The following is a 24433-nucleotide window of genomic DNA, read 5'->3' as shown; positions in this document are numbered from 1 at the left end:
CGAAGCTGCCCGCGGCCTCTGCGGCGCCGGTTTGATCCCCAGCTGCTCCCTGGCCACCGGAGGAGGGTCCCACATGGCGCACAGACCTCTCCTGCCGCCCGCTGCTCCCCTCAGCAGTGTACCTCAGTCCTTCTGCCTGCTCTGCTCCCAGCTCTGGCTCTGGTGAATTCTCTCACCCTCCTGCGCTTCTGACTGTACCCAGTGCATGTATAAACAAAACAAACAAACAAATAAATAAATAAAACATGCCTCTATTAAAAAAAAAAATCAACTTTGATTTTTACAAATAAAGCAGATAATCACGAATCTATTATTAAATAATCTCAAAAGCAGATCTTTCTCCTTTTTCTCTTTTCTTTCTGCTCTTTCTCAAGTCTGTGCTGGAGGTAAATGCCACATTTTGATCTTTTCCTTCTGCTGCTACAGACTGGATGGTTTGATGCCTCAACAAAGTAATCTCTGGAGCAAAGGGCAAGAGATCTGGGTTATAGTCATAGTCCTTTTCTGTCAGTTCTAGTCTAAACTTCCTTAGGCACATCATGAATTGCTCTCGGTCTATTTACTCAGCAGTGAAATGAAGTGAATAGTGGGCTTGGTCTCCACACACGGGACAAACTTCTGTCGACCATGTTGGAAAACTCTTCCTGAGGATGGACATGAGGAATGCCTTGGGTAAAGTAGGGAAGAACTCACTTTGATCCTGGGCTAGTGCTGAGTACAGTGGGTGAGCCCTGGCCTCTAGCGAGGAAGCAGAAATGGCGGTAGGCAGGAAGACACTGATTAGGGACACTGGAGCAGGGTTTAGATCTGTCTCTTCTAAGAATGGTAGCTATAATAGGTGTTCTTTCACTTACATGGTCTTTCCCCAACCCTCAAGCTCAGTCTAAACTCAGGCGTGCCCCAGGTTTCGGGTTATTTCTGGAGCTACAGCTAAGAAAGAACAGGGCTGAGCCCCTGATTCCAGGAAATGTGTCAGTGGCAGATCTGCCACCATTTAGGGTCTGTGATGATAAGGCCACAAACAGACTGAAGGCATCTAAAAGGTTTCTTCCAGAGCACATGGGAAAGCACTCAGAGATAAAGTTGGGAAAGATATTGAAGGAGATAAATTTCAAACACATAAAATAAATATAAAGAATAACCTTAAATTTTTATCATGTGTTGCTGAGAACTAGAAAACTTGGACTATTTTTAAATCTGGAAGATTCATTCCTTCATTCAGCAAATAGGTAATAAATATCTCCTATGAGAAATTCAACCACTGTGTGGTATGAAGTACAAGTGTAAGACACACATCTGAAACAAGCAAGACAATGCATATACTAGAGAGATCTTTGCTTATGAATCTCCATCTGCCTGAATGCAAGAGCAGGAAGCTCATGTCATCAAATCAGCAGCAACATGGAGTGATGCTAAAAGATAGAGGGCATGTGACCACAGTGATGAATGGTGATGTGAAAAAACAAGCCTCATGTTTCAGTACCATAGTTTGAAATATTAACATTTGGAAAACAAATCCCTATCAAGCTGGAATGGCCTGTGTCCAATGGGGGAGGGGGAGGGTAAAAGCAAAAAAAAAAAAAAAAACAAAAACAAAAACCCAACCCTTAATGAATTTATCTTTGATATAGCATCAATCACACAAGCACACAGGAACTGCAGATCCAAAATTCATTCAGTCTCCAAAATCCAACCTACTGTACAGTGACATACCAGAGGGCTTTCTGTCTTAACATAAATGCTTATTTTTTAGCTTATTATATAAAGTGTTTAATAGGCTGTGTCCACAACTCATGAGGGACTATTAGAGTTTATCACTTTTTAAAAATAAAAACCAAAGAACAAATTTAACAATTTCAGTAAAAAGTATCTGTTTTCTTAATATAAGCTTAATGAGGACAAATCTCAACACTGTGGTAAGGTTTAATGCTAACTATGTCAGGTAAATGAGAGGGTGCCTATGAATAGTCCTTATAAATAACTGTCCCTGTGGTTACAACAGAGTCAAAGAAAATCAAGTAACTAAAGCTCTTCCATCCTTGGGAGTCCCCAGGGACACCCATCTTCAGGCAGGAAAGCTGCTGTGGCTTCTAGAGTGGACTATTGGGATACAACACATGACAGATGGCATCACATGCTAAGACATTCAACTGAGAGGTTAGAGGGGAATTTACACAGTTGCCCAGAATCAAAAATAGTCTGACTTGCAGTTGTTGAATGACCAATGTTTGTACAGGTTTGGGGAAAAAATTCTTATTTTTTTAAAGTTTACAAATTAATTATTATATCTTGTAATTAATGAAATACAATAGGTACTGCAATCAACTTTCTGGAGAATGGCAATTTTAGTTGGTGCCCAATCAAGAACGTTGAAAAGGATTCTAATGTCTTTAATCACAAAACCTATGAAAGTTGGAAAAGGCAGATGCTCAGTTTGTTCTTCCAGTCAGATCCCAGTAAACGGAGTGTGAGAAAGAAAAGCATGATTGGGACAGTTAATGGAATCATGGGCAATGGAAGCATTTGGAAAGTTTTTGAACACTCCCCTCCTGGCCAATGATCAGAAGGTGACAAAGCACAGTTAAGCCTAATTCCATAATTCCATAATTACCTTCTCAGTCCCTCAGAAACATCTCTGAAAGGTATCAAGAAAGGCTGTTGGGAGATGAATGGGTCAATAAGATATGTGTGTGTGTGTGTGTGTGTGTGCAATATTACTTAGTGATCAAAAAAGATAAACTTGTGCCATTTACAGCAACATGGATGGAGTGAGAAGGGATTATGCTAAGCAAAATAAGTCAAAAGGAAAAAGAAAAATATCAAATGCTTTCACTTAAAGATAGAATACAGGAAAACCGAACAAAGGGTTAGGAAACAGATAAAACTTACAGGCAGACCATAGATCTGAGGCATCCAGCTGGGGAGAGGGAGGGAGACGGGTCAAAACAGGGGAGGGAAGAGCACAAGGGGCTACGGTGATGGTTTACAGGTGCTGTGGTGGTGGAAAATTATGGGGATTATACTTGCAGGGAGAAATCAAATATTGTACAAAAGTGAACAACAATGTAAGAAAATAAAAAATAAGGACAATTAAAAAAAATGCTGTTGGAGTAAAGTGCACTGTTCCTGTACATACTCTAGACTCTAGGCCATCCTGGCGGGATCTGAATGCTACTCTGTCACACGCCCACTCACCAGCTGGCCTCTGGACAGGGCCCACCCTGGGGGGCATGCTTCTATGTTTTTACTTCTGCACTTAAGTAGCACTATTGGATTTATCCCAGGCAGGTTACAAGTCTCATTCCAGTATGGCTGATTCATTGGCTTCTTCACCTGGAGTGCTTCACCATGTGGTTTACCTGAGTCCCATCAACACTACTGAATCAGCAACATGCAGGGGCTAAGTACAGTAAACTAAAGTTTCACACACATCGAAAAACAAGGCTAGGACCTGCGTGTTATACCTGCAAGTTAACCATATACCACTTTTTCAGTAATGCTCTAGGCTCCTCCACCAATCAGGCATCTGGTGGCAAACAAACCAAACTATCCCATAAAATGGCCTAAAATTGTTATATATGCAGCACTGGACCTGTATTTATTATGAAATATGGACTCAAATTTCAGATCATGTCTGACTTATTTTCCAAAACCAAATGAGACTAGATTAGAATGGAGCCTAAGTAAGAGAAAACATTGTAATTACATGGTCATTAGGAAATACGTGTGCTCATCAGTCAGACACCAAAAGTGGAAGCAATGGGACTAAAATAAGCGTGGTGAGCAGTATCTTCTCTATTGCATGTGACTGAAGTATTTTTATTTTCTCTTTAAAAATCTGTGTCTGAGGAATAAACAGCAACAACAACAACAACAACAACAAAAACTCTAGGAAGTGCCTTGTGTTCTCCTGCTCCAATAAAAACAAGAGATGACAGTATTAGTGATTTTGTTGGCATATATGAAAATCTGTAAACATTTCCAAAGCATAATATATGAAGTTGCTTTTAAGAAGATCTTTTCTTAATTTTACGAAAGATAAGATCTTATAATTTAGTAATTGGGACTAAGAATTTGAAAAAAAAAAAACATTGAGGAAAAAGTCTCTTGTGGAACAACATTGACTGTTAAAATGATCTAAGCGTGCTGCTGGAGGGAAATCTGAAAAAGTTAGCACAATTGGAAAACGTTCCCATCAAAACATTAGGGTGAGAGACTGAAGGCTTAATGAGTGTTCTGTCATTGCTTTCAGGGAAGCTGCTTGCTGCTTTTTGCTTTTCCAGGTCACTGGGTTTCTTCCACTGCAGCAGTGCTGGGCAAAGGGAAAGGCTATCTTGTGCTTGCAAAAGAAAAGGGAAGCTTGAAGTGCTATTACAAGGGGGGAGTGTGTGTGTGTGTGTGTGTGTGTGTGTGTGTGTGTGTGTGTGAGAGAGAGAGAGAGAGAGAGAGAGAGAGAGAGAATTCTCTGTTCTCTACAGGTCATTATAACTTCTCATGAGTAAGGCATGGCAGACCTGAGCCTTGTAGATTTTGATAGTGAAACAATGACGGCATTGAATAAGTTATGAGGAAACCACATATAAGTAAGAGATTTCATTTTTAAAAATGTCTGTATTCACTACCTTACTAAATGTAAAAAGAAATTTATACTCTTCTTTTTTTAAAAAAAGATTTATTTATTTTATTTATACAAGAACCAGGCTACAGGCCAGATGCGCGGGAGGGTGAGAGGATTCACCAGAGGCAGAGTGGGGAACAGAACAGGCAGACTGACGAAATACACTGCTGAGGGGAGCCGCGGGCGAGACAGGAGAGGTCTGCCCCCATCATGTGGGACCTTGTCGGCTGGCCGGCTGGGATCAAACCAGCACTGCAGAGGCTGCGACCAGCTCCACAGCACTGTGCTCAACTGCCTGCGCCACCATGGGAGGCCCGAAATTTATACTCTTTATTGGCCTCTGTACATCATTCTTAACTTGCTTACAACCGCCTGTCTTGGGGGCAGGGATTAGGAAAGTAACTGTGCTTTTTCAATTCAGATTTCTTTTCTCTATGTGTCTAGGAATAGGAAGAGGCATGAGAAGTTAAATGGTCTGAAATTTTAAGATGGGAAGGGTCCAGGGACAACAGGACAGGATTCAATGACAAACACTTTGCTGTCCCTATGGGCTGGTAAATAGATTAAGCAAATCTGATCACTCTAGGTCTGGACATTTGTTGCCATAAATTTTTTGGCCCATAGATTTTATTACTAACTTTCCGCAGCCTGAGTATTCCTGAGATATTTCTTTACAACTTACCAACTTGGCTGCTATGGAAGAAAAGAGTTATAGACCTTGAGACCAGACCAGTTCAAAGTGGTGATACAGGCACAGTTTCCATGAGATGTTCACCCTGCAGCTAGCCGTGAGCCCTGCACAACTACTGAGCTAGAGCTGATTAGTGCTCACAATTAGCAACAAGTGGCCGTTAGCCAACTCCACTCTCCTTGCTTTCTCAGCCAATAAAGTTTAATTCCTTTGTTCTTAAAGTTTAATTCCTTTGTTCTTAGTCCTAAAGTGTAATCAGATCCTTAGTCCCAGCACCTTGGGGACTCTCTCATGCCCAGAGAGACCTCCTGGAACTCTCTTCCTTTGCTCTTTTGCTAAACAATAAACACTGACTGTGGACTTCTAGTGAGTCCTGACCCGCGACGGTGAAGGAAATCAGACATGGGGGACTGTCATGTCCAGCATGCAGCAAATCTTTATTGTCTTAATGCTTATTATATACTATTTTAATTGTAGCAGGTGTAACATCAAAGCATACCACATAATGATAACACGTATGAATGATTAGTCTATTTTCTTACTATTATCTATTTACTTCCGACAGTAGGATACCAGGCGGTTAGTTCTCACACACATAATCTTATCGCCTCCTAGCCTGAGCCTGGGAAGTTCGCTCATTATTTTGTTGTTGTCAATTTGTGGAGATGTACGCAGTTCACTTCCAGGCTCTCAACACCAAGTCCTGTCACCCAGAGGTTTTCCTCCGAGACACATGTGTTTTCACATGCCTTAGGGACTCAGGTCAAGGCCCTTCTGCTTACTGCGCAGCATCTCTCCATTTTATTATTCTCAGGCTGTGGAGATGTACAAGCCCGACTCCACGCAGGTCACTTTCCAGGCTCTCAACACCAAGTCCTGTCACTCAGAGGTTTTCCTCCGAGACGCATGTGTTTTCACATGCCTTAGAGACTCGGGTCAAGGCCCTTCCGCTTACTACGCAGGGTGGCCGCCTCCAACAACTGACTCCTTGCTTGACCTTGCTGGGGTCAGTGGAGTCCTCTTCAATATTGACCAGAGGGTCTAAGAGCCAATTCCTGGGCTACAAACAGGGCCCCCTCAGTCCATTCCTCTGATTCCCGGTAGTGCAGCCGAAGACAGCAGCTGGCTTTCTCCCAGCTTACCTGCCTATATAGTTTGAGTGTGGGATCAGATTGAGGGACCCTAAATTCTCTCCCTTGTCCAGTGATAACTGCATCCAAGGAAACACTAGTTTTCATAAATGCACATACACCTTCAGCTACAATTCTAATAAAGAATATATATATATCATCACAAGACCCACTGCAATAATTTAAAACATTCCTTTTCTGTTTATTAAAACTCTGTCCTCCTTCAACTTCTACCTTAGCATTGTACACTTACAAATAATGTTATGGCAAACTGTCAAATTAACTGAAAGTAGCTATCCTATCTCCTCCAAATAATTTTTCCACATTCAACACATTCTATTTCTATAGTCATTTCTTATGAGAAGGTTTCCAAATCATTTACTATGCTATAATTCTATGCTGAATAAACTCAAGTCAGAGTTTTCACCAGTTACCACTCATCAGGAATATGCCACATTTGACAAAGTTGAGTGATCTGTTTTAATCTCAATGATGCAAGTATTTCACCCCCATTTTTCTGTTGAGGAAACTGAGACTCAGAAAATTTAAGGAACCTTCAAGAAATCACATAGGCTATAGTAAACAAGTCTGTCTTTACACTAGGGCTGACTGTCTCGGAGCATGTGATCATGAGCGATCTGATGAGACCCTCGGATGGGACCCTCAGGGCAGGAAGCCAAACACCACACATCCTGAGACCATACAAATGTTTGATAGCCACACTACAAAGCTGGTTCCTGCTGAGCTTTTGATCACCTGAAATGCAAAGATGAGTTTCACCCAAACTGTTATTAACTGTTATTAAGTCCCTGCCCATTTTTGTTTTGTACTTGATCCTTAAAAACAGAGTAAAGTTTTACTTCTCTATACCTGACACATTCCTTGCCACTTTGCTTTAATGTTCACACTGTCCACAAAAAAAAAAAAACAAAAAAAAAACCTGGCTGCTAGTCCCTAAAATAATTTTTTGACTTGTATTATTTTTATTACTTGCAATATTGTATATGATTCAGGAGTAGATGTTCACACCCCTTCTGTTTTATCACACCATTGCAGCCACCAAAGAACTAATAAACCTCTACCATAAACCTTGCTATCACTTTTTGAAAGGCTGGTGAGTGTGTGTATGTGTGTGTGTGGTGAGCACATACCTTCATCTAAGACCTTGACAAAAATTCAGAAGAGAGCAAAGGCTGAAGAATCTTCCCCAGAGCACTGTTTTCGAACCTCTGTTTAACTACTAGCCCTGTGTACCTGCTAGTCAAAAATCTATGTTCTGTAGTTACTATGTAAAAAAAGATGCAAGTTGCATGTGCTTTTTTCAACTACATCTCATTACTGCTTTGAAACCATGCCACCGATTCAGTCTGCTTTTCTTATTTAACCAAGTCAGCTCCGTCTTCTCCACAAAAATTTCAGGTGTCAGTAATGAACACATTTTTTCTACTACCAATGTTTTTTGTAAAACTGAAAATATTCCCCTGACAAAAGTTTCTATCTCCCAGAAAAAGTCTTTAGAATCTTTCAAATTTATACAAATACTTTGGTATTACGTGAGTAAATAACCAACAGTGCTACAACACTCAACATGTTCAGCGGCATTTAAGTAGCACAGAAGTGCATCCAAAGTTAATTGTACTATAAAAATTCTGTACTCAAATATACAGATTATCTATAAAGAATTTGAAGCATGGGGGATAAATTAAATTTCATGAAATGATCACTACTTGTCCCTTGGTCAGTTCTAAGTTATTAATTCCCCCTGTGTGAAATTCTGTAACTTTCTTCTAGACTCCTCTTTAGAAAACTCTGGTAGCTATGACTAGGACTGCAGGTAACTGTTTTTATTCCATTATATAAACACAGTTAACAGAAAGACTCTCCTCAAAGCTAAGAAAAAAGGCTTCTCTTCACTTACATCAATTTTTCCAGAAAGTAAGTCTACACTGAAAAAATACAATTTCTCTCTTAAGGTTGCAAAGTCCTTTTAGCTTCACAGTAAAACCAAAATAAGGCATACATGATTAGAACTTCTCATTTATAGAACAGGCATCTAAATCAATAATTAAATACTTTGGATTACAAAATAAGTTAAAGTCAAAGCCAATAAAATGCAAGAAATGCACGAAAGACCTACAATAGGGTCCTTGGAACACGTGTTTTACTCCCTGCAGCAACTGTTCAGTAAGTGTCAAGCTATAGAAGACAAAACTTCTAGAAATTAGTATAAGACAGACTAAATATCCTTGATCTTAAGTTGTTATATTCAAAATATGTGCGTGTGTGTATATATATGCATATTAAAGTTAAGAGGATGAGCTTATTCAGAAAAGGATAAAGGGAAAAACAGAGGCACCTGCATAGACACAGGTGGGCAGGAGAGGTGCTGCTGCTGCTGCTGCTGCTTTTCACAGGGACAGGTTTGTTAATAGACATGCTTGCATAGACACAGGTGGACAGTCTTGGGATGAGGGCTGCCTCAAATATATGCATTTTTCAATGTTTCTGAAATCTGTAATAATTTAGTAAACCAGCTCTAAATGACATTATTATCATGAAATAGATTTGAATTTTCCCTTCCAAGACAAACACCAGGTACATTATGCAAAATATAGTAAATATGGGGATTATAGATAAATCAGAGATGAATGGACACAGAACTTGGGAAATCAGGTGGGTTTAACACCAGCTCGAGAAAAGAGGAATACTAAGGCGTGACAACACAAACCCACACTGGCTGTGGTACCTGGGAGAGATCTCAGCACACCTACTGGAAAGGTGAATCGTGTTAGCATGTGGTGGGCGGGGCCGGCTTGGAGTCATGGATGATGCCCCAGTGCGGCAAAGGGAAGGGTCTAGAAGCAAAAGGAACAGCTCTTTGATGGAAAATAATCAATCTGAAATTGAATCTCCTTGCTAACAGAGCAAGTGGCTCCTCCCCACCTTGAGAGAAGCTTCCCTGGGTATGCAGACAGACCTGCTCCTCCCTCGAGGTCATTCTCCAAGGAGCTTAAGAACTCAAGGGCTATAGTTGAGATCTTCCGTAGTTCTAAAAAGGCTGTGTCATTCTCATTTGCTAAATTTGAATTAACGTGAATTTGCTAAAAGTCTCTCACAAACATGATCCAACTACCTCTTCTCTTAGAGGCAAAGTTTTCTTTATAAAAAGAACAAAGAATATTATACCCTTTCACACCAAGTTGCAATGCTTGCTTCGATACATATTTTAAAAATTACTCATTTCTCAACAAGAAAATGACATCACTGTTCAAATTATCCCACTGTGCCTCTGTACAGAAATGTAGAAGTTTTTACAAATAAATACTTGAAATTATTTAAATAGCAAAGGTAAAATTCATTTAAATCTTAATTCATAGCCATGATATTAAAGAAAACTTTATTTTTAAGGCCTCCAATTTTTTTCCTACCATACAAACTGTTGGAAATTTCTGCTTTAAAAAAAGATCACATTTTCAGTCTCACTCATAGCAGGAATCTAGAAAATCTAAATAAGGGACCAGAAAAAAGAATACCTATAAGAAAGAAAAATCAAAATCAACAAACAACTATGAACCAGAGACACTCTATGGGGGTGGGTGGGGAAAGGAGGGATTGGGGTCAAAATAAGGGGGTTGTAATTGTATAGGGAATATAAAAATAAAATTAACAAAATTAACAAAAGATCACATTTTCCCTTTGATCATAACCTTTTGATGATATTTTAAGTGTTTTTCGTAACTGTTATAGATTATGGAAAATAATGTTTGTTTTTAGAAACTGGATTGAGTAATTTTTCAAAGTTCTGAGGAAAAAAAGAGGCATTTTGAACATTTTACACAAATATTCTCCAGTTCTCAATAACAGAGGGAAATTTTTTTTTAAAAAAACAAACTTACCTCCACATCACAGGTATATTCTGATCCATCTAGAAGTACCACTTTGCACTGCATGCTTTTAGGCTTTTTAACAATCTTTAATGGAGATCGAGAGAGTTTACTGCTAGATGATTTCTGAGAAAGTTTATCGTCTTCCAATTGCTGATATTCGAGCTGTTTTGCAACTCCAGCAGCAAACTCTCGTTCCTTGTCAGTGACCTGTGAAGAGCAAATGATGAACAATTTTCATGGCAGAACAGGGAATAAGTGTTGCATTGCTCAGGCCATAACAGAACACTTTAGAAAGCAGCTTTCCCATTTCCTGGAGGATGAGAGATGTCTGAGTTATGGTATTAGGGTTGACTGTACATATATGGATATTTATAATGCTCAAGTTTCACCTAAATAACTTTTGCCATATAAGTGAGGGCCTTATTATAATTTGACTCAAGGATTTAACTTAGAAGCATTGAGTGAGCAAATGCTATCAAGATTTCACCAAGCAGAGAATCCAGCAAGATGCAGGCAGAGTTAGGATACAGGCTCACTTCCTCCAGACATACATAAGAAACCTGATGCAAAACAAAGCCAAGGACTCCAGAGGGAAAACTGATTATTAGTACAGACAATAGGAACATTAGCCCCAGGGAAAGTGGGAAGCAAAACTTCTAAGTGAAATTTGTTTAAAGTGACATTGGCACAGTATAAACAACAAGAGGCAGGAGCTACTGCAGTGCAGAGCGCCTTACAGCTGTTGTCTCAGGGACATGGCAACCTCGAGGGTCCTAAGTCCTGGCACTGCACTGGTTAAGGGAGTGCAAGAGCAGGCACCCAGAACAGAGAGTGTGTTACTAGAGAGCGGCAGAGGTGGGGGCACAAAACAATGATACTGGCTTGACTCTGCACCTCACAACACAGAAAAGCTACAGTCTGAATCACTTCAGTACACCTGGACTCTCTTCTAGAAGAGGCTACTACTAAAGTCCAGGCTGAAGCTATCTGAAACACCTTGCTAAGCCCCACCTCAGGATGAGATACTGCAAACAACGGCCAATCTTTGATGCCAAATGTCCCAATCCTCTTACACCTATACACTCTTCATAGTATCAGTTCCCTGACTACTCCAACAAACCTATACAAAATAAAAAACGAGGAGACAGAAGAACACAGTACAAATGCCAGAATATGAACCCCTAAAAGGAGTCCTGACTCAGTGGAGCTGCACAGCACGACAGAAGGGGAATTCATGACCAATGTTCTGGCAACACTGAAGGAATTTAAATCACCTGAGGGCTCCAAGAGCAGACAATCAATGGTGACAAACAACAAACTTGAAAGCACAAGAAAAGAATAAAGGTGAGAAAAGAGAATTAAAAATAAACAATGTTAAGAGCTCTCTAGGATAATGTTAAGAAAAACAAAAGCCAAATACATCATAGGCATCCCAAAAAAGAAAAAGAAAAAGATACTACAAACCTATTTAAAGAATAATCACTTTCTTTAATCTATTTGAAGAAAAAACACCTAAAACTGGGAAATGATCCAGAAGTGAAAGTTAAGAGGTCCAAAGGGTTCCAAACAAAATAATACCAGATAGACATACACCAAGACACATGATAAGAAAGCTGTTAAGAACCAATGACAAGGACAGAGTATCAAAAACATTGAGAAAAAGGGGTAACCTATAGGGGAACTTCAATCAGACTGTCAGCAAACTTTTTAATAAAAACATTATATGTTTTTATTATACATATGGAAAGAGAAATTTTAAGTATTTAAAGACTTCCCTTCCAGCCCAGAATATTTGAGCTGGAAAGATTAATAATCAAGATAGAAGGAAGAATAAGGAGCTTCACTGAAAATCAAAAACCAAAAAAAAAAAAAAAAAAATCAACATCAAGCCATATATGAAAGAAATCCTACAGGGGTTATTATAAAGTAACAAAACAGTTAATATTGAAACAACAGACACCAAAATCACTTAATATGAAGGAAGCAGAGAAGGAGGAAAAGAATAATGTGGTCCACTAAAACCAGCCAGAGACTAGACGGTCCAATGGGTGACATCAGTATCCCATTATATACTAACCTCAGTAGAATTCAAACAAAAATAATAGAAGTAACACATAAAAGAATGCAAATGGAACCTAAACAAAGCATAATAGTAAGCCCTCAAAAAAAGAAACAAGGTTAAAAAAGACAAGACAATGAACAAAAAACATAAGCACAACAAAATATGCACCAAAATGATGGCACAATGAGATTCATAAGACAATAACAGACTTAAGAGAGAGGTTGATAATATTTGGAAATTTTTGATACCCTAATTACAACAGTGAACCAAGATAAAGTAAAAATAAAGATAAAGCAGCTTTAAATGAGGAGCTAGATCAAATAGGTCTCATAGATATCTATAGAATGCTTTACCCAAAAATAGTGAGATACATATTTTTTCAAGTGCACATGGAACATTTCCAAGAATAGAACATATTCTGGGACACAAGTCAATTGTCAAAAAAGCCACAAAGACCAAAATTATACCTAGTACATTTTCTGATAGAGCACCATAAAATTAGAAATCAGCTATAAGAAAAAAATAAACTATGCCTAAAGGGGAATAAACAACATGCTGCTTAACAGCAATTGGATAAAGGAGGAAATCAAAGCAGAAATTAAAGAACATGCTGAGATCATGAAAATGATACAAGTTACTAGGAAATATGGGATGCAGCAAAAAAAATTTAATCAGGAAGATAATTAAAATACAGGTCCACATTATAAAGCAAAAAAAAAAATCCCAAATAAACAACTTAATATCATATCTAAAGCAACCTGAAAAAGAGAAACAAGTAAGACCTAAAGTTAGTCAAGGGAAGGAAATAAAAATAAGAGCAAAATAAGTGAGATAGAGTTCAAAATGTCTATTAAAAAAATCAATGAAACTAAGAGTTGGTTAGTATATACTGAACAATAAACAAAACAGATAAACCCCTAGCTAGGCTACAAAAAAAGAGGGAGAGAGAAAACTTTAATAAACAGAATCACAAGTGGAAGAGATTAAAACACTACAGATAACACAGAACTACAAAAGACTATATGAACTGCAACATACCAAAAGATTCAACAACATTGAAGAATTGGATAAATCTCTAAGTCAACACAATCTATGAAGACTAACCAAGGAAGAAATAGATGACCTAAAATATTAATAAAAAACCTTCTGAGGGCCTCCCCGGTGGCACAGCATTTGAGCGCTGGGTTGCGAAGCTGCCCACAGCCTCTGCAGCTCTGGTTCCATCCCCGGCTGCTCTCCGGCCACCAGAGGAGGGTCCCACATAGCGCGCAGACCTCTCCTGCGGCCCGCTGCTCCCCTCAGCAGTGTACTTCAGTCTGCCTGCTCTGCTCCCTGCTCTGGCTCTGGTGAATTCTCTCACCCTCCCGCGCTTCTGACTGTACCCAGTGCTTGTATAAATAAATAAAAATGAATCTTAAAAAAAAAAAAGTCTTTAAAAAAAAAAAAAAACCTTTTGCCAAGGGCCTCTGGGGGGCCTAGAGATTAGGTATCTGCCTTATCATTATTATTGCCTGCGTGTGATCTGAGCCAGGGAGCTACCCACATAGGGTGCAGCAGACCTCTCCTGTCTGGCCTGCTGCTCCCCACTCTGTCTCTGGTGAATCATCTCACTCCCTGCACTTCTGGACTATATCCCAATTCTTCTAAAAAACAAACAAATAAACAAACAAACAAACCAACCTTCTGAAAAACCAATGCCAAGGACCAGATAAATTTACAAATAGATTTTATCAAAATTTTAAAGAACCAATCCCCATTCTGCTCAAATTGTTTTTTAAAATATTAAGGAGGGGCCTCTCTGGTGGCACAGCGGGTTGAGCGTAGCACTGTGAAACTGCCCACAGCCTCTGCAGCACAGGTTCGATTCCTGGCCAGCCAGGGAGATTCCCACACGGCACGGCAGACCTTTCCTGTTTCGTTGCTGCTCCCCTCAGCAGTGTACTTCAGTCATTCTGCCTGTTTGCCTGTTTTACTCCCTGCTCTGTCTCTGGTGAACCCTCTCACCCTCCTGTGCCTCTGGCCTATACCCCAGTGCTTGTATAAATAAATAAATCTTAAAAAAAGAAATATTTCTAAAAATAAAATAAAATATTAAGAAGGAATACTCTCTAATACATTTCATGATGCCAACAGTTCCTTAACAATGAAACCAGACAAAGACAGCAGAAGAAAATTACAGACCAATATCCTTGATGAACATTGATGTAAAAATTTTCAACAAAATACTAGCAAATAATATTCAACAGTATATCACAAGGATCATACACTACAATCAAGTGGATTCCCAGGGATGCAAGGGTGGTTTAATGTACATAAATCAATTATTATGACAGGGTGTTATCAACAGAAGTAAAGATAAAAATGATGAAAATATCAATGGATGCAGAGAGAGCATTTGGTAAGATTCAATAACCATTTATGATAAAAACTCTAAATGAGATGAGAATAGAAATAATATACCTCAATATAATATAATAAAGTCCATATATCATAAACCAACAGTGAATACAATACGGTGAAGAGGATACGGGAAATATGACATCAGAGGGTCCCTGGTTTGCTAGTCAGATAATAATTTAGAGTAGTCTACACAGGCACTGGACTTGGGGGAATCCCATGAATTGGGGTCAACCAGAGCACTTCCTGAATATTGGAGGCTGTGCAGGACAGAAGATATGAGGAGGAAATTCAACTTCAAGCAACAAAATGTGTGAGGTGTCCTCAGGGGCGGACACCTGGGCTTAAACCCACATCCAGAGAGACGCTTACTATGGATCTAGCCACAGGGAGATGCCTGCAAGGGTTCTGGGGTTCGCCAGGTGGACAGGGCCTCCAGTGAGGGTCTCCAGAAAGGAGCGACTCACTAACCTCACTTGCCTTGGGAGTGGGTGGATATGGGGATCAAAAGGATGTAGTGAAACTGAGCTGGAAATTGCCATAAAGCTGCAGGGAAAGCCCAGCGCACAGAGTGCAGTGAAATCCAGTGAGAAGGGCTATCTGTGGTGCCACAGACATGAGCCATGGCCCCATAGACCATAATCGCCAGTGACATCCCACTCCAGGATACTTCCCCAGCCCAGAAAAGCCAGACACAGGCTAGTTTTCTCTGACACACAGAGCCATCTACTGGAAAGGTGGAAGCTCTGTACTATTATTAATTAGAAAGTTAACAATGTGGAGACAGAAAAATACAACTTTGAGTATTTGTGGGAATACTACACCACAGAGAGAGAGAGAACAAGTCACTGGAACCCAACCACAAAGACATGAAGATCTCTTCTTATCAGCTACAGAGTTCAAAACTTTCGTGATCAGGAAATTCAAATATGTGGAAGAAAACTCAGAAAAGCTGATCAAAGATATACAAGAAAACTCAGAAAAAGAAATGAATGTTCTGATAAATAAAATTAATGAACATAAGACTGAAATTGAAGCTTTAAACAAGAAAATAAAAAAAGATGCATGATGTAAAACGATCAATAGATGAGTTTAAAAAAAAGCTGTGGAAGAAGAATAGACTAAATGGAAGGTCGAATCAATCAGCAACCTTAAAAATAATAGTGCACAAATAATTCAGGTGGAAGAAGAAAGAGATTTACAAAAAAAAAAAAATGAAGAAATACTTTAAGAATTATCTGCCTCCATGAAGAAAGGAAATCATCACTCTTAATAAGAAAAATATAGGTTAGGAACTACAATAAGATACCACCTCACACCCACGAGAATCGCACATATTAAAAAGACTCCCAACATCAAGTGCTGGAGCGGATGCAGAGAAAAAGGAACCCTATTACACTGTTGGTGGGAATGTGAACTGGTGAAACCTTTTTTTTAAAGCAAAAGATTTACCTTAAAAATTAAAAATGGAAATGCCATATGATCTAGCTATCCCACTCACGGGTACATACCAACAGATTATGAAACCATCAACAAAAGAACCCATATGTTCCGTAATATTCATAATAGCAGCAGGTATAATAGCTGGGCTATGGAACAGCCTAAATCCCCTTCAAACGGACCAAGAAGATGTAGTATATATTTTATATAGCCATAAGAAAGAATGAAACGCAGCCATTTCCAACAAAATGGAGGGAATTTGAGAGAATTATGTGCAACAAACTAAGTCACAACAATAAAAACAAATAGTAAATATTCACATGACAATTTGACACCATAAATAAAACACTTTCAAAAGCTAGTGAACATCAGCCAACATCCTGAGCATCTGAAAGCAAGAGTGATGGGGCAGGGGACAGAGGAATGGTGATAGGGAAAAAAAAAAATCTTTTTAAAAAATAAAGAAAGAACTATGAGTTTGAGCTGCCAAAGGAAACCAGAAAAAGGAACTGTCCAGAGAGAGAAACCACTCTTGAGCAGTTAGCTCATTCCCCTTGCAGAAGCTATGCATGCTCCACCCCCTCAGCAAAATCACCACAATGTCTGTGTTCAGATTGCCTGGGGCACTGCCAGAGAGCCAGGCAGAGGGGAGCTCTCCTGGAAGGAGTGTCATCCCTGCCATCCAGGGGATTTCTTGAGAAGCCATGTGCTCCTAGGACCACCTCACTCTGGATACTCCTCTCCCCCACTGCAACACACTCAGAAAACAACAAGCAGAGAGACATACGGGCAGTCTGACCTTGCGGGCCACAGACTGTGAGTATAAGAAAAAGCTGATGCTCAGCGAAAAAAGCCAAAAAGAAAAAGAAAAATACCGGATGGTCTCACTCATAGCAGGAATCTAGAAAACTTAAATAAGGGATCAGGAAAATGAATAACTATAAGAAAGTGAAAATCAAAATCAACAAAAAACTATGAACCAGAGACACTTTTTGGGGGGTGGGGGTCGGGAGGGGAGGGACTGGGGTCAGAATGGGGCATGTGCAGTTGTATGGGAGAATATAAAAATAAAATTTATTATTTAAAAAAAAAAAAGAAATAACAAAAAGTCCCCTAACTTGAAACATACTTAAAAGTGAATTCATTTATCTTTTTGATTGCTGAGTAATATTCCATTGTATATATGTGCCACATCTTCTTGATCCAGTCATCTATTTTTGGATATTTGGGTTGTTTCCAAAGCTTATCTATTGTAAATGGTGCTGCTGTAAACATGGGGGTGCAGGTGCTCCTTGGAATTAATTTTTCTGTGTCCCTTGGGTAAATACCTAGGGGTGGAATTGCTGGATCATATGGAAGCTCTGTCTTTGGTGGGTTGAGGAATCTCCACACAGGTTTCCATAGTGGTTGGACCAGTTTGCAGCAACATGGATGGAGCTGGAAGGGATCATACTCAGCGAAATAAGCCAGAAAGAAAAAGAAAAATACCGGATGTTCTCACTCATAGCAGGAATCTAGAAAACCTAAATAAGGGACCAGGAAAAAGAATGACTATAAGAAAGAAAAAATCAAAATCAACAAACAACTATGAACCAGAGACACACTATGGGGCAGTGAAAGGAGGGATGGGGTCAAAATAAGGGGGTTGCAATTGTATGGGGAATATAAAAACAAAATTTTAAAAAAAGTGAATTTGTAAAAAAAAAAAAAAAAAAAAAAAAAGCTGATGCTGCTGAGCCACAGGGACCTTGTCTGTGTGTCCCTAGACAATGAAACTCTGAACCTGGGTGCTGGGGAGGCAATGCAAGAGCAGAAACACCTGGCAGGTATTTTGGGGGGGAGGGGGAAATCACCAAACAAAGGAGGATACAAATGGATTTTTTAAAAAGATGCCTTAGTATTTAAAATAAACCATCCAGGTTTTATCTTCTGTACTTATTTCCTTTGTTCATTGGGTCCTTATATTTTCCATGATCAATAACCACCCCCTGTACACATAAAATACTTCACAAATTTTAAGGACTAGAAAGATTCAAAAATTAATCTCAGTAATTTTACAACTATTAAAAGATTTGACTGAGTTCTGAACCAATTCAACGAAGCCAGCAGCACTGAAATTCATCACAGAGTAATCCCCTAAGTCTGCTTCCCTTCAATGTAATGAGCCAGTATAAGAACAGATCAAATCTGTCCAAAAGCTTTAATCTTCTTTCGAATCACAACGTGTAGTCCTGGCTAGACTAAAAACTGCAGAGGACATCCTATGTAACAATGAAGTTTCCCCTTGAATCAACCCCTTTGGAAATTGCTCAGAGCGCTGTTGTCCAACTAGCCTGCTGACATCTCACTTCCAGCTATTAAATGGCTTCTAAGGGTATTAGTGCAAATTCAATCCATTTCCACTACGTTGCAAATACACATTGACAATTCAAAGAAAGACATGTACTAAAATTCAGTTTAGCTCCTTGAATAAATATGAAATATCCTGTTTTATGGACATACTCTCATTCTGGCAGCTACAAGTGCCTAGGCTTGAGAGTAAAGACATCACTGTCAGTTTGTCACTTCGACTTCTCTTGCTTTATCAGCCTTTATAATTTTACATTCCTCTGATATAATCACAGCTTTTTTGGGGCAGAAGGGGCATATTTATTTTGAATTTTAGGGCTAGATTACAGCCTTTACACAGCATTTTCTATGTTGTTTTCCACCCAGAATATTACAAATACAATCCTTTTCTCTACTCTACTACCACTTCCTCAAGTCCCTTGCCCAGGATTCAAGGCAAAGTCTTCAGAAGTTCTTTAGAACTGAAAGACAGAAATTTGCTGAGAGAAGAAACCAAAAATAAAATGACCAACCAACTTCAAAGGCCAAGATGGTTAAGAAAGCAAGTCTTGGCTAAAACAAGCAAATAAAAGAAAACCTGCTCTGAAAAGTTGGTCTAGTTTTGACTACTAGTCTTTGCATATCAAAACATTAAAACAGTAAGTACAACAAGTCATAAAACTCATTCATTTGAACTTTAGGTTAGTGTAAGAAGTTTTCCGACCTTGAAATTTTATGTCTATAATCATATTTTTAAGTGTGTTGTAATTTACATAAAATAGTTGTACTTCTAATTTATATTTTTATCTCAGCACAGGCAAAATCAACAAAAGGTATATATTTATTAAAATTTTACCTTCTCTATATATTAGGTAAGATGACATTTTATTTTTCCTATACCATTTTATTTTACTGATAGCAGAATAAGCTCCCTGGGTTACTAATATAATAATTCCAGAGGCATCTTCAGTGACCAGTATTCAAAAGAAAAATTCATTTCCAGAACACTTGAAACACAAACCAATTAGGAGGCTTTTGTGTGCATCCTAAAACATCTTTAAACAACTATAGAAAAGCAGACCAAGTACCCAAAGGAAATAAGAATCATAGTCCTATAATGCACTAGAATTTAAAAATATCTGGTATTTTTTGCAAGTTCTCTGTTTCATCATTCCTCAGAACAGCTCTGAGAAGTAGATATTATTACCCTCATTTGCACACAAGAAGGAAGAAGCAGAAAACATGGAAGCACGGTCTTCAGAATATTTCTCAAGGTTACAAAACTGAATAAACTAGAATTCAAATCCAGCCAAAGCCCACGTTTTATTTTTTATTTTTTTTAAAGATTTATTTATTTATTTATACAAGCACTGGGTACAGTCAGAAGCGCGGGAGGGTGAGAGAGTTCACCAGAGCCAGAGCGGGGAGCAGAGCAGGCAGAAGGACCGAAGTACACTGCTGAGGGGAGCAGCGGGCGGCAGGAGAGGTCTGCGCGCCATGTGGGACCCTCCTCTGGTGGCCAGGGAGCAGCCGGGGATCGAACCGGCGCTGCAAGGCTGCGGGCAGCTTCGCAACCCCGCGCTCAACCGCTGCGCCACCAGGGAGGCCCCAAAGCCCACGTTTTAAACATCACTAAACAATGATATGTTTTTATTTTACCACCAATGTAACTGGACTCCTCAGTATGGTCAAAGAATTTTAGAGTGGAAGACTTTTAGGAGCATCAATAAGAAAGCTGAGGCCTGGAGGACTTGAAAGCATTTTCTGTGACTACTAGAACCAGGAGCAGAAGGCACTCTGCTCTCTGAGTGAGGTTTCCTATCATCTCTGCCTCAATTGGGTTGAGTATCATTTCTCCTGCTTGGTTTCAAACATCTGACTTCTACAAATGACACAGTATATTTAATCATGTCTAGGTATAGAAACTTTTTCCTTTCGACATGCTTATTGCATTTCAGAGTTAAGACAAAAGAAATGAGAAAAATTTAGTCTAGTAATTTTAAATTCTGAAGATTTAAAACATCAAAACAATCAGCATCATGAACACACGGCCAGCAACAGGAAAGGAAAGCCATCAAAGCCGCTCCTTAGATTTTATTTAACAAGTTGGAAGGAGAATCCCAGCTCCCATCACAAAACATCTTACATCAGACACAACATCTATTTGGAAGGCATTAAAGAAATGTTATTATTAATGCTGTTTAAAAGCAGAACTTAAGTGCCATGGGGAAAGAAATAAAATAATCAAGTTGTAAATATATCATTTAATGTTACAATAATGTGTTATAACTACCAAACCACTTCTCTAACATGCTGATTTCAAGTCTCTCAATATCTTCTAGAATTTCTAGCTTCACACATATACTTTCAACCTTTAATGGGTCAGTCATTTGCAAGAACTCCCAGATTTCCTTACCACATATGAACTGTTACTCTAAAACATGTTGATTACAAATTTAAACTTTTAAGTCAAAAGAAATTTAAATGTGTATCCATTCAAAGTCCATAGATATTTTTTATTTAAAAAAATACCTTTTGTATGAAAACATGTTAAATAAATATTCCTAAAAGGTGATAACTTGAATATGTCTAGGCAATAAAGTTGAAAACACAGCTGTACACAGGTAAAGGAAAGACAGCTACTTTACTATAAGTAGCGCCCAACATTTGGGTCAGAGTGACTCCTGGGAAAAACCAAAATAGCTCTGTCACCACCGGGTTTCAGTAAAAGACAGGAGCTAAAGCTGTGGCGGGGCTCCTGCCCACCTTTGACTATGCTGGGCGTTCTCTTTTTTTCTAATAAACCTGTCTTTTACAAATAAAAAAAAAAAGGATAAAAAAGTCAGGAGCATAAGTTAAAACCCTAAGTGTGGTGTCCACCCTTCCTGTGAATCCAGACAAAACCAACAACCTGCAGTCCAGATTTCAGTGTGAGTTTAAGTGCTTTAATTAAAGGAAGGAGTTACCAAGCAAGGTTTTGGAATGTCATTCACTGAAAGCCCTAAAATAGTACAAATTTTTATCTGCCTGCCACCAGAGGGACAAGCAGATGATCCCTCATAGTTCCTGCTAATGCTGAGAGACCAAGGTCAAACCAGACCTCGGGAAGGCTCTGTAAACATTCATTCTTTAATTGGTTTTCTGGGCGATGCTGGCAGGTGCAAGGGAGCAGGGCAGCCAGTGCCAGGGCTCACCTCCTTCCTCACGGGGGTGCTGTGTGCTGCAGCAGCCTCAAACTGTTCCAAGGCCTGTCGCTGCTCCTCGCTGCTAGGCTCTGGAACTGGCTGCGCCCCTGCGTGCCCTTGCGGACCTGCTGCCTCTTGGGGCTCAGCCTCCTGCTCTGGCTTGGATTCCGAGTCTGATCCTGATTCAGTCGTCATGGTTGATTGTTCTGCAAGCAGAAGAAAGAAGGTTCCATCAGTAAGTGTAATTATGTTCCCTAGGCAAGAAAACTAGGACGCTGCATGCAAAAGGCTGAAGAGAAGAAAAAAAGAAGAAATGCTAACAAGTCAGTCCTATGGCACACATCTAACAGAGGACTTGTCAGATTACCACAAAGGCGTTCACCCATGAATGCTTCAAAATGAGCATTTAACTAGAAGCCAAGTTGACTTGTAATGATTACAGGATTTCTTCCTATTCAATTTTTTTTCCCCACTGGAGACTGTCAAGTGACATTACTGTCCTAACAATTATATAACTTTGATACATTTAATTTCAGAAAAATCAATTTCTTGCCCTGATTGGTTATATATTTTAATCTCTGGGAAGGATGAGTTAATAATGGAAGCAAAGATTCTTTCTCATTCCCTTTCTCCTCCTTTTCTCTACGCAGGAGATTGCCTCTCAGAATTACTGAATCTCATATGCATTCTTCCATGCAAAATGTCTTTACTCTTTGATTTCTCATAGCTCTGTTATCTCCCTTTTGAATTAGCAACCACAGTCACAATGGGGGTTTCTTCAGGGATATGGAATTTGTCTCCAACAGGACAAGTCTGGCTACAGCTAGAGGGAAGCCAGACAGCACCCTGTCTCCTGCCCTCACGGGTTAATTCTTAACATACTCCCTTCTGGCTTGTTCCAATTTCTCTGGAATGCTGAAAGATGAATTGTCTGTCTCATATCTCACTAGCAACTCAAACAATGGATCTTAATATATAGTAATTCTAAAAATTTTTTTTTAAAGATTTATTTATTTATACAAGAACCAGGGTATAGGCCAGATGTGCGGGAAGGTGAGAGAATTCACCAGAGACAGAGCAGGGAACAGAACAGGCAGACTGACCGAAATACACTGCTGAGGGGAGCAGCGGGGGAGACAGGAGAGGTCTGCCATGCCATGTGGGTTGCTCTGTGGCTGGCCGGGATCGAACCGGCACTGCAGAGGCTGCGGACAGCTTTACAGCACTGCGCCACCAGGGAGGCCCTCTAAAAATCTTTTAAAATAAAACCACCCTCTTCTAATAGCTTGCTAGTCAAGGCACTTAAGTATTTTTGTGTCTCAGGGCCCACATCTGCCAAATAAGAGAAACAAACATGATCATATCTAAAGAACTGGGCTCCGGCTGTTCCTTCTCTCACTACACATAGACATGCTACTAGGTTTAAAGCAGGTGTGTACTCTAAGTAGTGGTTACTAAGTCATTTTAAATGATTTCTTATTTATTTATTTAATGATTTTTTTTTAAAGATTTATTTTTATTTATTTATACAAGCACTGGGTACAGTCAGAAGCACGGGAGGGTGAGAGAATTCACCAGAGCCAGAGCGGGGAGCAGAGCAGGCAGAAGGACCGAAGTACACTGCTGAGGGGAGCAGCGGGTGGCAGGAGAGGTCTGCATGCCATGTGGGACCCTCCGCTGGTGGCCGGGGAGCAGCCGGGGATTGAACCGGTGCTGCAGAGGCTGCGGGCAGTTTTGCAACCCAGCGCTCAACCACTGCGCCACCAGGGAAGCCCATGATTTTTATTTAAATGATTCTTATATTTTAGGTATTATGGTAAATACCTCAAAAATAGTATCTCAGCTTGTCTCATAAGTTCCTTTGCAATTCGAATTTTATGGTAAAAATATTATGAACAAAAGGTTAGTGTGATACTTTGAGCAAATGATATACTCATTAGATAATGTAGAATTATGCCAAAAAAAAAAACCCACAGTAAACCCACTTTTTAGTTCCTATCTTCACAATAAGCATTGAGATATGTTTAATAATTTGAAGAGGGGGGCCTCCCCTGTGACGCAGCGGTTGAGCGCTGGGTTGAGAAGCTTCCCACAGCCTCTGCAGCACCAAGGGTCCCCACATGGCGCGCAGACCTCTCCTGTCACCCGCTGCTCCCCTCAGCAATGTACTTTGTCAATCTGCCTGTTCTCTCTGCTCTGCCTCTGGTGAATTCTCTCACCCTCCTGCGTTTCTGACTGTACCCAGTGCTTGTATAAATAAATAAAATAAATCTTTAAAAAAATTATTTGAAGAGGGAACACCAACACTACAAATACAATTTATATCATGAGTTAAATGCCATATCTATATTTTCTATTTAGGATTATGTTTTTACCCTCACCAGTTATTCTTTCTGTTGAATAAAAAACATCTCAAGTCAGCATGTGTCAGTCGCCCAGAGTGTACGTAAAGATCAAGCTCAAGCAGGGAAAGACAGTACTGCCAAACAAAACTAATTTTTTTCTTCTTTTATATTATAGATTTTCAAGCAAATCTTCAAAGTAAACATTACATTCTCTTTTGTGTTTATGATGTAAAGTGTTGAGGCTTCAGAAAAAAAAAAAAAAACAGTGGCAAGAGGGAAAGGTAGTGGTGTTACATGATTCAGAGCCTAAAATAAGTCCTTTCAGAGGGAGAGGATTAATTTCAATAATC

The 24433-nt window shown here is 39.4% G+C and overlaps 1 protein-coding gene across 15 annotated transcripts in view; it reads right to left on the bottom strand.

Annotated features, from left to right (window-relative positions):
- Positions 1–21936, bottom strand: part of EPB41L3 (erythrocyte membrane protein band 4.1 like 3) — a gene marked incomplete at both ends in the record, with an annotated part of 105096 nt that extends 83160 nt beyond the window's left edge. For 12 of the 15 annotated variants that reach the window (XM_084252807.1, XM_084252815.1, XM_084252818.1 and 9 more), the window contains 2 exons: positions 10336–10533; positions 21748–21933. In XM_084252807.1, the coding sequence (XP_084108933.1) occupies positions 10336–10533; positions 21748–21933 (384 nt within the window). Of the gene's footprint in view, positions 1–10335; positions 10534–21747 lie in introns of those variants that run through there. The other 3 variants (XM_084252812.1, XM_084252811.1, XM_084252813.1) reach the window with 2 other exon arrangements.
- Positions 21937–24433: the final 2497 nt, after the last annotated feature.

The sequence above is a fragment of the Talpa europaea genome (assembly GCF_964194135.1).
Source record: "Talpa europaea genome assembly, chromosome: 13".
Classification (NCBI taxonomy): Eukaryota; Metazoa; Chordata; class Mammalia; order Eulipotyphla; family Talpidae; genus Talpa; species Talpa europaea.
Note: the sequence above shows the minus strand (reverse complement) of the source record. Positions and strands in the feature narration are given on the sequence as shown.